Raw genomic sequence first — 16324 nt, forward strand, 5'->3', positions numbered from 1 at the left:
AATATTTAAATGTCTATATTTCAAAGGGCAAAACTATAATCATTTCAATCTTTACATAAAGTTTTTCCTATTTTGATTAAGTTTTATTTGTATAAAATGTTTTTAGTTCATTCTATTGTGGGGATATAAATGCTTTTCAAAGTAGTTCTTTGTTAAATATTTTTTTAATGTTTCTAACAAATAATTAACAATACTTTTAAAAGTTCTTTCTGTTAAATATGTAATTAGCACCATATTCAGCTGAACAAAATTTTTTTGATCATCTGTTATTTCTTCCAGTCAGTAGCATTATTTTTTGTTTCATTTTATAAACGTTTCCAAGTTTACTTAACAGCATGGGCTATGCTTTGTTTCTGTCCATTAGAACTAAAGAACATTTTGGACATGTTGCAACTTGAAAACAATGAACTACAAGATTTGAAGCTACAGCACGACCAGAAGGTGACTGAGTTAGAGAAGACTCAGGTCGAAGTGCTAGAGGTAATGAACAGAGATGTTGTCCCCTTAGCAAACTGAAGTCTTTCTCTTTTAGGATGTTGAGTCCTCTTTTATCTGATTTAGGAGAAAATGGAGTTAGAGAATTTGCAGCAGGCAGCCCAGCAACAGAAAGAGGAAATAGAGTGGCAGAAACAGCTCCTTGAGAGGAACAAACGGGAAGTAGATCGAATGACTGCTGAGATCCAGGCATTACAGTCATGTGTTGAGTGTTTGAGCAAAGAAAAGGAAGATCTCCAAGAGAAATGTGACATCTGGGAAAAGAAGTTGTCACAAACCAAAAGGTGAGAGCAAGAACAAATAAGATTTGGGGACTGGGCATATGGCTCAGTATAGAGCACTTGCCTCACATGTACAAGCCCTTGGGTTCAGTCCCTAGTCTTGCAAATAAATAAAATAAAAATAACTGAGAAGGTATTTTAAAAAACAAAATTAGAACTTACAGAAAAGGAAAAAAATATTCAAACATGGTAGCATAATTCTGCAGTAGTGTTTTTTGGTGAATTTACTTCTAGCTTTTCTTCCCTCCTCAAAAAGACTTTTTAAAATAATCTGTTGTTGTCTTTGAAGTGAAATAACACATGCTGGAAATAAATGGAGAGAAGTACCTAATTCATTGGCTAGGAAGACAATATTGTTAAGATTTAGTTCTCCTCAAATTGCTCTATAAATTCAAAACACTGCAATAAAAAAATCCCAGTAGCCATTCTTGTTTTTTGTAGAAATTGACACATTGGTTCTAAAGTTCAAATAGAAATGCAAAGGATCTAGAATAGAATTTTTGCAATTTTTTAGGCATAACACCAAAACAGCTTTGAAAAAGAAACACAAAAGTTTTGGGCTAACACTACCTGATTTCAAGACTTCAGTATAAAACCGTAGTGAGCAACACTGTGGTATTGGTATAAAGTAGACAAATATATCATTGGAACAGAATAGAAAGTCAGAGATAAATTCTCACATATATGGACAACTGATTTTGGCCAAGATACAGAAGTATTGTTTCAGTAAAGAAAAGATAATCTCTTTAAAAAATGTTGTTAACCCAATTGGATATCCAAAATTAAAACAATGAAACCTTGACCTGTATGTCACATTGTATACAAAAATTAACTCAAACCCGACCATAAAGAGAAATGCAAAACCTAAATATAAAACCTCTAAAGAGAAAATTTTTTGTGATCTTGGGTTAAGCAAAATGTTCTTAGGTTTGGCAACTAAAAACATGATCCATAAAAAAGTAAATTGTTTTGTTTTGATACTGGGAATTACCAGGGCACTTTACCACTTAGCTACATCCTCAGCCCTTTTTATTTTTTATTTTGAGATAGTCAGGGTCTCAGTAAGTTATGGAGGATCTTGCTAAGATGCTGAGGCTGGCCTCAAATCTGCAAGCCTCCTGCCTCAGCTTCCTGAGTTGCTGAGATTACAGGTGTGCACTGCCAAGCCCAGCTATAAGGACAGTTTTTTAAATGAATACAAGATTTGAACAGACATTTCACTTCAGAATATATATGATGGCAAATAAACGTGATACGATGCTCAGCAACATTGCTCATTAAGGAAATACAAATTAAAACCATAAGGTAATATTCACTACACATTTATCAACATGACCATACCATATGTTATTGAAGTGCTTTCATGTACATCTGATGGGAATGTAAAATGCTACGAGTATTTTGGAAAACAGTTTGGCAGTTACTTAAAAATCAGAAGTACACCTACCCAGAGATTCAGTCATTCTGCCCCTAGGTTTTGTTTTGGTTTTCTTCTTGCAGTACTGGGGATTGAACCTAGAGCCTTATGCATGCTACACTCCCAGGTATTTACTCAAGAGAATGAAAGCATATTTCTACACATAGTATGACAAGTGTTCATAGCATCTTTATCTGTAATTGCCTGCATGTCTATAAACTGGCAGATGAGTAAATGAATTGTAGTATGTCTACCGTGGAATACTGTAGGAATGAAGGGTTGATACACAACATGGATGAATATCAAAGTAATTGTGCTGAGTGAAAGAATCCAGACAAAAGCAAGTTTACACTTTTGGCTTCCCTTGATATGTAGAATACCCCTCAGGCATGTCTATGATATGGAAAAACCGTATGATACATACCATTGTGTTTCCTGCTTTTTCACCTCTCACAAGTTAGCAGTACAATTTTGATCCTCAGATATTTGGAATTCTGAATATTATCCATTTTGTATCCATGATTTTTATAAAACCTGAATTTAGTCAGTAACTTTCGAGGTTGGGGGGAATCTCCTATTTAGAAACCTGATAAGATTTCATTTAAAAAAATGAGTTCAACAATCTTGAATTTTAAGATTTATATTCATTCAGACCTTCCATAACTGTACATTGTGAAAAGGTAACACTATTCCTTAGTCATATCTTATGTGTGCTTAACTATTTCGTATTGACCATCTGATTTATTTTGTGTGATAGGGTTTTAGCAACTACAGAAGAAAATAGCAAAATGGAGCAATCAATCTTAGAAAACTTGGAATTGAATGTCATAAAACTACAGCAGGAGGTGGACCAGCTAAACAAAGACAAGCTGTCACTACTTAAGGACATTTCAGCAGTGCAGCCACAGCTCCACGGTAGGAGGCAGCAGAGCAGGAGAGATGTGATTTTCCCTGTTTGTTAAATTCTTTGTGTGATTTTTCTTATTACAGAAGTCTTCATGCAAATGGGCAAGGAGTTTCTTTCTAAAATTAGATTGTGGTAATGGTTGCCCAACTCTGAATATACTAGAAGCATTTGAATTGTATACTTTAAATAGGACATACATGATATGTAAATTATATCTCAGCTGATCTATTTGTCTAAAAACTCGAATTCATGTTCCTTAGAGAACAATTTTAAAACATAACAAAAAATATGAAAAAAAATATTTTTTATAAAAATAAAAAAAAGTAACTCCTATTAACAGTTTGGTAAATATTCTTCCAGGTTTTCCCTAGGGGAGTGTATGTGTGTACTTTAATGCAAATGAAAACATGTCTTTTATTACCAAATCTTTATAATTTTTTAGGAGAAATTGCTATGTCATTCTAGCTAATAATAACTTGTTGAGCATTTATTATGCCCTAGACCTGATACATTTTCTCATTTAATCCTCATAACATTTTTAGGAGATAGAAACTATTGTTTACCCATTTACAGATGAGGAAACCTAAGCTTAGTGTTCTTGTAATTTGTTCAGTCACATAACTAGTAATTGACAAAGACAGTATAGATATAAATTTAGTTCCTAAATTGTCTTCCTGGAAAGTACTAACTTTACATTTCTACCAGAAATGTAGAAGGTACATATTTTTACGTCATGCATCTCAACATTAAATATTATCTGTAAATTTTTTTCAGTACTTCAGGTTGAATCTCTACCATTGAGCTATGTGCTTAGCCCTTTTTATTTTTTTATTTTTTGAGATAGAGTCTAAGTTAACCCAGTCTGGTCTCAAACTTGTGATCCTCCTGCCTCCACTCCCAAGTTGCTGGAATTACAAGTGTACGCCACTGGTGCAGCTATTTTCTGTAAAGTTTTTAATGTAAGATTTTGAATATGAAAGTCTTTAAAAACCTAGGCTCCTAGCCAAGATATGGGTTGTGTATTTATCCCTGTCTTTTGGCTTTTAATAAGTGAGTGTGACATTGTCATTCATTCTACAGAAATATGTTTGAATTCACTTTTGCTGTACTTTTTTTGGGAAGGTGGTTGATGAAAATCTGTCATGTATACATACACGTATATTATTTTATTAAAATGTTGTTTCTGTAGAAAAACGAGAAGCAGTGAAGTCACTACAGGAGGAACTAGCTAATGTCCAAAACCATTTGAACCTAGCAAAACAGGTAAGGCTAACAAGTAGAATCTTCTGTTAGTATCCCAAAGGCACGCAGACAATTGGGTAATATAACAAAAAAGTCAAGTAAGCTGGTTTCCATTCACACCAACAGATCATAGGGCCATTTATATAATGCAACCCTCAAATAATATTTTGGTACAGAGCAGTGGTTTGCTAATTTATTTGGGCCCTAGAACTCTTGATTCAAATGAAGTTTTACTCAAAACAAATACGTAGAGTGGTGGCTAGACCAAAGTCGTGCATTTCCTCTGCAGCTCCTCCAGGGCCAAAGGGAACAGGCAAGACTTCCAGATAAAGCTTAGAACTGATTACTTATTGAACAACAGAGCAGGATGTTGGATAGGGGAGATTCTTGAACCTGTAAATTCTCATCATCTTCCTTAAGGTAACTTAGTGTTGTCCTGTGAGAATAGTGCTAAAATCAGATTTTCAAAGAACTTCAAGCAAATTCTGGGTCTTATTTTCTTCTACATAAATTAGAAGTTAGATTTAACATCTAAATTCTTTTCCTTATATCTTTAATATTGTGCTTCTGAGAAGTATAAAACTTAAAATAGTCTACTTTTAAAAAATCCCACAAAGGTTCTTGTGAATATTATTGTGAGAAATATGCTTTAAAATGCTTAATTTGTGTTCCTTCAAGAGGTATTTAATTTTCTGAACAATGCTGTGAGGTAGCTTGTTGTTTTTTTGTTTTCCTCCTACCCACCTCAGTGACAAGGCAGATAAGCTGAGAGGAGCTGAGTATTTTGCTGGTTTTTTGACTCCTTATTTTTTAGGCACTAAAAAAGAGGAAAGCCAGCAATTAGTTTGATTCCTGAATCCTTCTGTAAGTTTGTTGAGATAAAGGCTATGGAAACTATGCTTCTCATTTCATCAAATTTGGTAGATGGTGGATTGGCACTGGCCACTCCCGGAAGCTTTGTGAGTCCTTTCAGTTTGTTCTTCTACCTGCAGGACCTGCTTCATACCACCAGTCGTCAGGATTCACTGCTTGGTGAGCAGACCCGGCTGCAGAAGGACATCAATGAGTGGGTAGAGAGGTTCGAGAACTGTCAAAAAGAAGCAGAAGCTAAACAACAACAACTCCAAGCGCTTCAGAGTGAGATTGAAGAAAACAAGCTGAAGCTAGACCAGCAAGAAATGGTACTACACATTCACGATTATACATGAAAGGAGCCTTCTATTACTTGTATGAGCTTTCTCCTGTGACAGAAAGCTGCTGGGAAGCCCCTCCCCGTGGCCTTTGTGTCTCTCTAACGTACAACTAGGTGTGACTTTTACACCAGCTCTATGACTCTGTTGTGATAAATATACATGATGGTCCCTTAAAGTCATAGGACATTGATCCTGTAAAGAATCTTAATGCCACGTGCCCTTTGCTGCTTAATCTCCTCACGATGCCCAGGTGACTTTCCAGCCCTTGCGTCATCACTTTTGCAAAGGATTTTTCTGGCCTGTGGGCCAGAGTACTGGAATCTGTACTAGGACACTATTATGAGCTATTTTTTATTATGAGTATTTATAATGACTAAGATTTTTCTCCATTAAGATGTTTCAGAGACTCCATAAAGAGAGAGAGAATGAAGAAAGTAAATTAGAAGCCAGTAAAGTAACACTGAAGGAGCAGCAGCACCAGCTGGAAAAAGAATTAATGGACCAGAAAAGCAAACTGAACCAGGTGCTCATGCAGATGTCGGTGGCAGAAGAGCGCGTGAGGACTCTGCAAGAAGAGGAGCGGTGGGGGGAGACCCTGGAGAAGACGCTCTCCCAGACCAGTGTGTACCCTGAAATGAATCAGGGGCAGGGATGGGGCAAGGGCAGGGAAGGTGGAAGGGTAGCTCTGCTGGTTGTCTTGTAAAGTGTGTGAAGGACCCAGGCCCCAGCCAGGGCCCAGGAAGGGGCAGGAGAAGCAAAGCAGGAGAATGGCAGCCCTGGGAGAGATGCAGAGACAGGAGCAGAGACACAAAGGGAACGTGTACCTTGCTGGAGAAGTTTGATCCTAAGACTGCCTCCTTTGTTATCACAAGAAAGTGGAATATTGAGGCAAAGAAGTGTTGGAAGACACTCTCAAGTACACTTTGAGCTTTAGGAATAATGATCCGTTTTGCTCAGCCAGTCGAACAATATTAACAATTCTTCTGTCCTCAGTTGACATAGTAAATGGTAAAGAATACAGATATTTGCCTTTGAGTCAGTTTACTCCTGCTTGAACCTTATGTAAATGAAGTTGGTTTGAAAATCCAGGACACATGGTCATCAATAAATAATTTTTATCTTTCTTAGGCCACAGGGTTTAATAGTGCTCAGAAAATGTTATGGTTCTGGTGCCTGAAAGGATTGTCACTCATTTTCCCCTAGCAACTTACGATACACCCAGACCCAGTCATTTCATAATGAAAATGAGACTAAACAAATATGCTGAATTCTGACTGTAGCAGAGGTGTTGAAAAGTGAAGTCTGGGTAGGGTGCTACTCTAAATAGGGTGATAAGAAAAATCTTTTTTTTTTTAAATATTACTCTTATTTGTAAGCATTTTTATTTGTAAGCTTACTCTGTCCCCAATATTTGCATATGTGATCCTAGCAGAATACAAGGCAGTGTGCTCCTCACAGTGTGCTCCTCATCTGTAACACGGGGCTCAGGCCACTGTAAGAACCAGCTCCAAATCCTGTGCCTTTTCTACTGCACCACCTCCTGTGTAGGAGGAAGTACTGATGTGCTTCCCTTTAATCAAGTCAAAGTCCACAAGCCAGGCGCAGTCAAGCACTCCTATTCTCCAAGCTACTTGGAGGCTGAGGTAGGAGGATAGAAAGTTTGAGGTCAACCTCAGTAACTTAGACCCTGTCTCAAAAAAAAAAAAAAAAAAAAAAGGTGTGGGGGGGACTGGGATGTAGCTCAAGGGTAAAACACCCATAGGTTCAATCCCCAGTACCAAATCAAGTTGTGTTTTTTTTTTTTAATAACTTTATTTGTTTATTCTTTTTATTTTTTATGTGGTGCTGAGGATCGAACCCAGGGCCTCACACATGCCAGGCGAGCACTCTACCACTGAGCCACAATCCCACCCCAAATCAAGTTTTATTAAAAAAAAAAATCAGTCTGTTGCATGTTTCCTGCACCTCAGTATGGGACTGTATTTATTCTCATTTGTCTCGGAGACTCAAAGGAAGGATAGTTTTTGTCACTTTGGGATCAGGCCTCCAAGAACCAGTTACTTCAGGATGTGCCTTACCTGGATCTTTCCTGGTCTTTGGAGTGGTCAGGGCAAACTGGTGAGGTATGGTAATGGAGGGAAGCTCCAAGTGGACAGCCTGTCACCTTGTGAGGAAAGGAAAGTTCTGCCTGCAGCTGCCTCAGGGCCTCCTGCTGAACTTTGTAAAATGCTTATTTCAGAGCTGCAGCTTTCAGAACGGGAGCAGCAATTAATGGAAAAGTCGAGTGAGCTACGGGCTCTACAGAAAGAGACAGATGCTATGAGGGCAGACTTCAGTCTCCTGCGGAACCAGTTTTTAACAGAGAGAAAGAAAGCTGAGAAGCAGGTGGCCAGCCTGAAGGATGCACTCCAGGTCCAGCGGAGCCAGCTGGAGAAAAACCTCCTTGTGAGTAGCTGCTGCCCTGGCAGTGTATGAGGTTATGATGCAGTTAAGCCCTCAGCCTGCAGCACCAGTGCAGAGAACGTTAATAGCCCACCAACCACCCCCTACCCAGCTACGGGTATTGCTGTGTTCATGGAGATTGACTCTTGAAGCTCGTGGTAAGTTTTGCCTGAGACTCCACTGCTGCCCCAGAGTAGCTTTGGCTGCTGGCTGGAGAGCATCCCATGAACTAGTGTCAGCACAAAGTTGAGACAGCTTCTGCTGTGGCCCACTGTGGGGGATGAGGGCGTTGGAGAGGGCTTGGAAGACATTTGTACCCAGCTGCAGTCATTGCTTAAAAATTATTCTCATCCTGGCCATTTCAGTCAGCATTAACATTAATCATTATCCTAAACCAGGAAGCTCAATCTACTATGCTTTTATCCCTGAAATAAATTCAGGTGGTGATAATCAAATAGTTCGGAGCCATTTGTGATAGGTGGGGGCAGGTGAGCTCAGTGGTTTCACAAATAATCCTCTGGTTGGATTGAGGGAGCCCTGTTATATGAAAGGAACTTCTAAACGGTATGTGTTTCCAGAGGGTGATATTCTTACAACTATCGATAGACAAGGTAACTGTAAAGATAGAATATAGATGTTTAAAATTCAATCCTCCCAATAACACTGATGATTGGTACTGTTGTTCCCATTTTACAGACAATTAATGGAGACTCAGAGAAAGTAACTTATCAAAGATGCAGCAGATCTGGGGTTCAGACTTTGGTGTAATAGATTGACATATGTGTACTCCCAGCTATACTCTGCCTACCCCAAAGAAGTAAATAGACTTATCCCCATTTTACAGCCTGAGAAGCTGAGGCCAGGAGGAGATGAAGTTATAGAGCTAGTGAGTATATGAGCCAATAGCAGCAACACCGCCATGTTTGGACCACAGAGTCATTTTCCTCCTGTTCTAGGAGCAAAAACAGGAGAAGAGTTGCATGCAGAAGGAGATGGCGACGATGGAGCTGGTAGCCCAGGACAACCACGAGAGGGCCCGGCGCCTGATGAAGGAGCTCACCCAGATGCAGCAGGAATACCTGGAGCTCAAGAAACAGGTGTGTGACCAGGACCTTCTGCTGGCCAGCCTGGGCAGGAGGGGTCAGTAAACACTCCTTGCCCTCAGGACTCCAATAGGTTGTAACAGATTTGGTATCTTTTAAGAGGATTATTTCTTTATGGAAATCATGAAAAGCTGGTTATAAGAAGATTCTGTAAAAACAGATTTGACTTAAAATTTTGAAATGTAACTCCCCAAGGGAAAAAAGTATTTGTTAAAAATGTGCTTTTAAAACTCTCTTAAAGGGGCTGGGTTGTGGCTCAGGGGTAGAGTGCTTGCTGGGTGTGAGGCATTGGGCTCAATCCTCAGCACCACAGAAAAATAAATAAATAAAGCTATTTTGTCCATCTACAACTAAAAAAAAAAAATAGATTCTCAGCACATCTGTAATCCCAGAAGCTGAGGCAGGAAGATCACAAGTTCAAAGCCATCCTCAGCAAAAGCAAGGCACTGTGCAACTCAGTGAGACCCTGTCTCTAAATAAAATGCAAAATAGGGCTAGGGATATGGCTCAGTAGTCGAGTGCCCCTGAGTTCAATCCCTGGTCCCCCCTGCCAAACACAGACAAAAAATCCCTTAAAGCTGGATGCACACCTATAATCTTGTAATCTGAGCTACTTAGGAGGCTGAGGCTGGAGGCTTACAAGTTTGAGGCCAGCCTGAACAACTGAGATGTCTCAAAGTAAAAAATAAAAAGGGCTGGGAATGTAGTTCAGTGGTAGCGCATCCATGGGTTCAACCCTCAGTACTTAAAAAAACAAACAAACAAAAAAAAAAAACCTAATACTAAAATTCTCCAAGCTTTTTATGTTAGTTATTGAAAGGGAAAAAATGGTAATTCTTTAACATAAAACTTTATCATGGCCCAAAGAAATACGTTAAAATGTTAGTTTTTATGCCAGAAACAAGTCTAGTAACATAATCCCCAAACAAGAAAAAATGATCCAGGGGAAAACTTTGATAACATGTAACCAGGTGGAAAGCACAAAACCAGTTCATGCTTGGAGTTGTCAGCCTGGGCAACACGGGAGACCCATCTCAAACACACACATCTTTAAGTTGAACCATCATAAGACAGGGATTGTCTGCAGTTGATATCTACAGATCTTTATAAATACTAGACGCATTCAATAGCTGACCTCTAAGTAAGTCCCAAACCTTACTCAGTATATTTAACTCTGTTTAGATGGCAAACCAAAAAGATCTGGAGAGAAGACAAATAGAAATCAGTGATGCAATGAGGACACTTAAGTCTGAGGTTAAAGACGAAATAAGAACCAGTTTGAAGAATCTCAACCAGTTTCTTCCAGAACTACCAGAAGATATAACAGCTATTTTGGAAAGAAATGGAAACCTAGAAGGAGAGTTGGAAAGCTTAAAAGAGAACTTTCCATTCACTGTGAATGAGAGACCATTTGAAGAAAAACCAAATTTTTCCCAAGTTCACATAACGGTAAGAGTGTATCCTGCTATTCCCTCAGCTTCATAGAAGGATAGTTTGTTTCCACCTTCTCCATCCTCCAGTTAAGCTAAAAACAGGTTTGGAGGTGCGGGGGTAGGAAAGGCTGGTTGTCTCCCACCCATGATACTGGGTGACTCATGGATGTCTCCCTTTTCCTTTTGCAAAAGGATGAGCACTGGCGCGGGGAGGCACTCCGAGAGAGACTGCAGCACCGTGAAGATCGACTCAAGGTTACCCTTTTAAAAAAAAATAAGAACCAGTCTGGAGGCGTGGCTCAGTGGTAGAGCACTTGCCTAGGATACACAAGGCCCTGGGCTCACCCCCAGCATCACAAAACAAAACAAAATGGTTTGAGATACTTGGCACTTTGGGGAAAATGGGGGAAATTTCTCATTCACAAGCTGCTCTCACATCCACTATTTTGCAGCACTGAGAAGTTTATAGATGACATGGTTGAAGTTCAGAGAAGTAGACGTCACACAACAACGAATGACAGTCAGTGTTCAAGATTCTAGGGCTGGGGTGTAGCTAGTGATGAAACACTTACTTGCCTAGCAATAACCAAAATTCTGGGCTTGATCTCTAACACCCCACAAAACATGAATTCTGGTGTTAAGTCTAGTGTTCTTGAACTACATAACGCTGCTTTACTTCATCTAGAATTGACAGAAACTAAGTATTTGGAAGAGGAAATGGAGACATAGTGATGAACTGTAAGAACACCATAAGCCAGTGATTTGGGGAAACATTGAGAACACTGGAAAAGTAGGGTTGAGTGTCAGATGAGGAATTGTTTGACTCAGAATATGTTGCTTTGGAGGCCCTGCGAGACATGCAGTTAAAGTCTATTAGTGGAGTCTAGAATTTAGTGTCCAGTGTTAACCTAAAGATTTGGGGGTTAAGTGTATGGGTGGAGTTGAAATGAGAGGGAGGTAGAATGAAAAGACAGGACTCACCTTTAGGGAATGGCTGCCCTACACAGCATGGCCTGCGAGGGAACAGTACTGCAGCATTGAGAAGAGCCCTGTGACTTCCAGTGACTTTCTCCCACCACACATGGCTGCTTTAATTTTAGTCAGTTATATAATTAAATCAAGTTAAAAATTCAATTCTTCAGTTGCTACATTTCAAGTGCTTAGTAGCCATGTGTGTCTAGTGGCTGCTCTAGATAGATACAACCAGAGATAGAACATTCCATCACTGCAGAAAGTGTGTGTGGAGGGTGCTGCTTCAGACTGAATCACTTCAAGATTAAAGCATAAGGAAAGGTCAAGAGGCACTGTGAATTAAATACCTAGTGAGGAGACACTGAAGATTCCAAGTATCAACTAATCATCTGATTCTTGGCAAACAAAGAGATGAGGTAGCAATTTAGTGGGAAGGCAGGAGAGGCGGAAATCCTAAGCATTGCTACAGTGGAAAGAATGGGCTGGGTCAAAGATCCAGTTAATGACAACATAGATGGTAAAAGTTGTGCCCACAGGGGTGTCCATCCTTCCCTGGAAGCTCCTTCAGTTGTTTTTTAAGGACTCAGCATTTCCAGCAGTCACTCCTGCTCCACGAGGGTCAGGCTGGCCTCTCAGATGTGGAGCATGAGAAGCTGTGACTTCTGCATAAAACCCTGTTTTGTCTAACCCTTTTCAGGCCCAGCTTCGACGCTGTATGTCCAAGCAAGCAGAAGTATTAATCAAAGGAAAGCGGCAGACGGAGGGCACTTTACATAGTCTGAGGAGGCAAGTGGATGCGTTAGGAGAATTGGTCACCAGCACCTCTATAGATTCAACATTGTCACCCAGTTTGTCTCACCTGGAGTCTTCGCTTGCAGATGACTCTCACCCTGGGCAAAGTCAGGTAAGAGGAAGCCCTTAGAGTTTAATATGTTACTTCAGAAGTACTTGAAACTTTGAGGCACACGCTGAATCTGCGGAGGATTCAGGGTCAGAGAACTCAGGATCTAAATGCCACCTTCTGATCTGGAAAATTTGTCTTAGCAGATTCAGTATTTTGTGGCCTGTGGGAGAACTGGAATTGCCTAGCTCATAGATATCCAAAAAAATAAGCTGATGGCTTAGCAAGTAGATTAGCACTGAAGAGTGCATGACCTGACAGCAATGCAATTAATTCTATTCTTCCTGTCCTCCATTTCCAGATTTCCTTATTTTCTACTTGGTCAATGTAAAGATCTTAGACCTATGAGGCCAGTTTGAGTCTTAGTTTAGTTTGTCAGTTTCCCTGTGTCCTGGGGAAAGATGATTATTAATAATAGTGCCTAATATTATTTTGCAGTAAAAATTTTGAACTGTAACAAACTGAATTTCATAAAGGTTTTCTGTGGGAGACTTACACACCTATGTTAACACTTTACAGATAACAGCCCATTTTATCCTTACATTCTGGGATGTCTTTTTATACTAAAAAGATAAATGACCTGATTAAGGATGTAGCAGAAGACAAAGGTCTGATTAAGGTCTGATCTGAGCTGTTTATTGTAATGGGCGAACCACAAGGAACATTCAAGGACAACTTCTTTAATAGGCCAAAGAGGAGCAAGTGACTTACCCAGGTCACAAAGCTAATTAGTAGCAGAACCAAGATTTGAATATGATTTCCTTAACTCTGCAGTGGGACCCTAGTGCAGAAAAGGCCAGAACCATCATGGCCTCAGGGCAGTGTTAAGGAAGAGTGTGATGCACTGGGCATGGAAACATAGGTGGGCTCTGTAGCAGCCCAGTTGTGAGAAGAGCACGTGGAGGTTTAGGGGCCAGGTTTAATTATCAGCTCAAGATTGCATCCAGAAGAACTCCGATGCTCTGAATGCCAGAAAATGAGAGATGTTGGAGCATGAGTAGGACAAAGCTGTTGGAATTGTTTAAAAATCTGGGGCTGAAATCCAGCCTTCTGTGGGATAAAGGTTTGAACTAGCTTGGAGTGGGGGGCTGGCCTTTGGGCCTGATGTTTTATACATTTCTTTTCAGGGCTCTTTCCAGGTTCTACAAGGTCCATCAGAACTGCCAGTCAGTTACCAACATGGATGCCATTAACAGCTTCCTGCTCATAGGGTACATGTTAAAGAGTTCTTCTATTTCTTCCCCCCACCCCTTACGTACTAGGGACTGAACCTGGGGCCTTCAATGGTAGGCAAGCACTCCTCTACCACTGAGCCACATCTCTAGCACATGAAATCTTTTAAAACCAAGCACTTTTAATTGGAAAATCTTCAATTCCAGAGGTCTTAAAAAAAAAATTAATTTTTTCTCTCATAATCTTGAAGTGGTTCATCTTAAACTTTTGGGGCTGAAAATATATGAGTGGTAGTGCACTTGCCTAGCTTGCATGAGGCCGTGGATGAAAAAGAAACAGTCCAGAGGTACTCAAATTTGTGATTTTTTTTTCCTGTCAGCCATTGTGCCATCGCCTATTAAGACAGTTTTCACTGTTAAAAGAATTTAATTCATCTTTTCCATCTTTTCGTCTTACAATGTAGGAAAAGGATGGCCCACCGGGACGAGGAGTGATGTCTTGTGTAAATGTATCTGAGGACACTTTCTCCACTACCTCACTAACTTCCAAATTGCATTGTTGTGTGGTTTTATCAAGATCCAGTGAATCAAGATGCTGAAAGTGCACTCTACTGTGCTTTTGTACCATTAATGCCAATGTTTTTGTAAACCACTTGTATATATGGGAATAGTTGTAAACAATTTAAACCAGTTTCCTAGGTGGCTAAAACCTTTGTTTTTAATCTTGTGGTGTGTTTTTATAAAGACAATGCTGACCTTAATTTCATTATTTGAATCTATACACTGGTAAATCTAGTTGCAAAGAATGTACTTAACTTAAAAGCCCCTCTTCTTTTATATAGTTTCAAGTTATTTTTGGATTAACTTAAAATCTATTTTTCATATAAAAATAAAAGATACACTCAACTTGGGTCTGTCATCTAAATTTCACAGATCTGTGACATCTAAAAGCCATCAAATTTTGCCTTATTTCCAAGAAAATGACAATCTTCTAGTTGGTTTTACTATCCTTTACCTGGAAGTAGGTTCTATTTCCCAATGAATGTTTCTTGATTCAAAAATAATATAAAACCATTATGCTTCAGACATTTTTCCTTGGCCAATAATATTCTTTGGGGGGAAATTAGGAAAACTTTATTCTTTATAAACACTTAACCCAGTCACATAAATTCATATTGTAGTCAGATTTTTATTAAACTGTTGAATTATAATTAACAGCTCAATTCCATGACCTATACATTTCTCTAAAAACAAGAATAACAGGTAGGCACACGCCTATAATCCCACCTATTTGGGAGGCAAAGGGATCCCAATTAGAGACCAGCCTCAGCAACTTGGGGAGACCCTGTCTCAAAATTAAAAAAAAAAGAGCCAGGAATGTAGCTCGGTGGTAGAGCCCCCCTGGATTCAAACCCCAGTACTACAGGAAAAATAAAAATACCATCCCAGTTGTGTGACAATAGAATTATTCCCAAAGGGAAATATGTAATAGAGGTTTTAAAATATTCCCAAGCACTGTTTTCTAGACCACCAAATAACTTTTGAGCCAGAACTGGCATTATATCATGTTACTATGCAGAACAGCACAGTGTAATAATCCCTTGCCACCAAAGTTTTGGATTCCTATAGTGTGGCTAGAACTGGATCATTAAGATACTACACAAATTTAATTACAGTAAAGATAATGGAAGTCACATACAATTACTGATTTAGTATGTTCTAGAAGACATGTTTCTAAAACAAAATTTGGTTTGTATTTTGTCAGGGTTTTTTTGTTTTTAATGTTTTTAGCTGTAGATGGACACAATACCTTTATTTTATTTATTTTTATGTGGTGCTGGGGATCAAATCCAGTGCCTCGTGCGTGCCAGGCAAGCGCTCTACCACTGAGCTACAACCCCAGCCCCTTGGTTTGTATTTTGTATTTACATTTTCCTTCATTTCACTTTTGCAACTCTTAGCAAAATGGTTTAAAGGCCTGGCCCATTCACAATTTTGGCATTCTTCAAGGGCAGTTTTCAGGCCTGTGTTGAATGTGGGTCAATTAGCTCAATTACTTATTGATGTGGTTTTATATGCTGCAGATGTAGATTAAATTTAAAGTGCCACACGAACCCTCTCCGTATTCCCAAATAGACAGAAATGGAAGATATTTGGCCTTCTGTTTAAGGTGAGTGGACCAGACAATTCTATTTTTATAAAGGTTACATGTAAAACAATGGATATATGGGGAAAAAAAAAAAGTCTAAGACCTATGGCCTTATGGAATTAGAGAAGTGAAGTAATGAATGTATGAAGTCAAATAAGTGGTTTCAATATACATCTTTCCCCCAAAATTGTTTACTACCACTAGAATTTGTATATGACTCCAACAATCCCACCCCCACCAAAAATAAAATCAACATTACTGCATCAAACATTTTATTATCCATGAAAAATAACTTGAACATTGTACTGGAATGTCTAATGCATAAATAGTACTGAGCACCAATAACTAATTCAAGGGCTTCCTCAAGGGTGCAGGGCAATGAGTAATCCAAACAAACAGGTGACTGCACAAGCAGGAAGCGCTTTTGGGTTAAAAATTAAAAGAATTGCATTCTCTCCAAAGTGTACTACCTACCCAGTGTCTGGCACACTCATGTTACAACAGGACAATCTGCTCCTCACTTTTGAGCACCCAAGTTTATTATAGGGATTTACACATGCAAATAATAAAATTTGGCCCCACGTACAGTAAAGGGAGAACATTACCAACCACCAAAT

At 39.2% G+C, this 16324-nt stretch overlaps 1 protein-coding gene across 7 annotated transcripts in view; it reads left to right on the top strand.

Annotated features, from left to right (window-relative positions):
• The window catches only part of Cntrl (centriolin), a 91936-nt gene extending 77472 nt beyond the window's left edge, over positions 1–14464 (top strand). For all 7 annotated transcript variants that reach the window (XM_046451731.2, XM_046451733.2, XM_058581670.1 and 4 more), the window contains 13 exons: positions 365–480; positions 562–779; positions 2951–3108; positions 4290–4363; positions 5335–5523; positions 5930–6155; positions 7775–7980; positions 8934–9074; positions 10263–10529; positions 10706–10768; positions 12183–12389; positions 13514–13597; positions 14023–14464. In XM_046451731.2, the coding sequence (XP_046307687.1) occupies positions 365–480; positions 562–779; positions 2951–3108; positions 4290–4363; positions 5335–5523; positions 5930–6155; positions 7775–7980; positions 8934–9074; positions 10263–10529; positions 10706–10768; positions 12183–12389; positions 13514–13579 (1931 nt within the window). In that variant the 3' untranslated portion in view covers positions 13580–13597; positions 14023–14464. The remainder of the gene's footprint in view (positions 1–364; positions 481–561; positions 780–2950; positions 3109–4289; positions 4364–5334; positions 5524–5929; positions 6156–7774; positions 7981–8933; positions 9075–10262; positions 10530–10705; positions 10769–12182; positions 12390–13513; positions 13598–14022) is intronic.
• Positions 14465–16324: the final 1860 nt, after the last annotated feature.

The sequence above is a fragment of the Marmota monax genome, unplaced genomic scaffold, assembly GCF_021218885.2.
Source record: "Marmota monax isolate L192 unplaced genomic scaffold, Marmota_monax_Labrador192_F-V1.1 WCK01_AAM20220418_F8-fsc00020, whole genome shotgun sequence".
NCBI classification, from domain to species: domain Eukaryota; kingdom Metazoa; phylum Chordata; class Mammalia; order Rodentia; family Sciuridae; genus Marmota; species Marmota monax.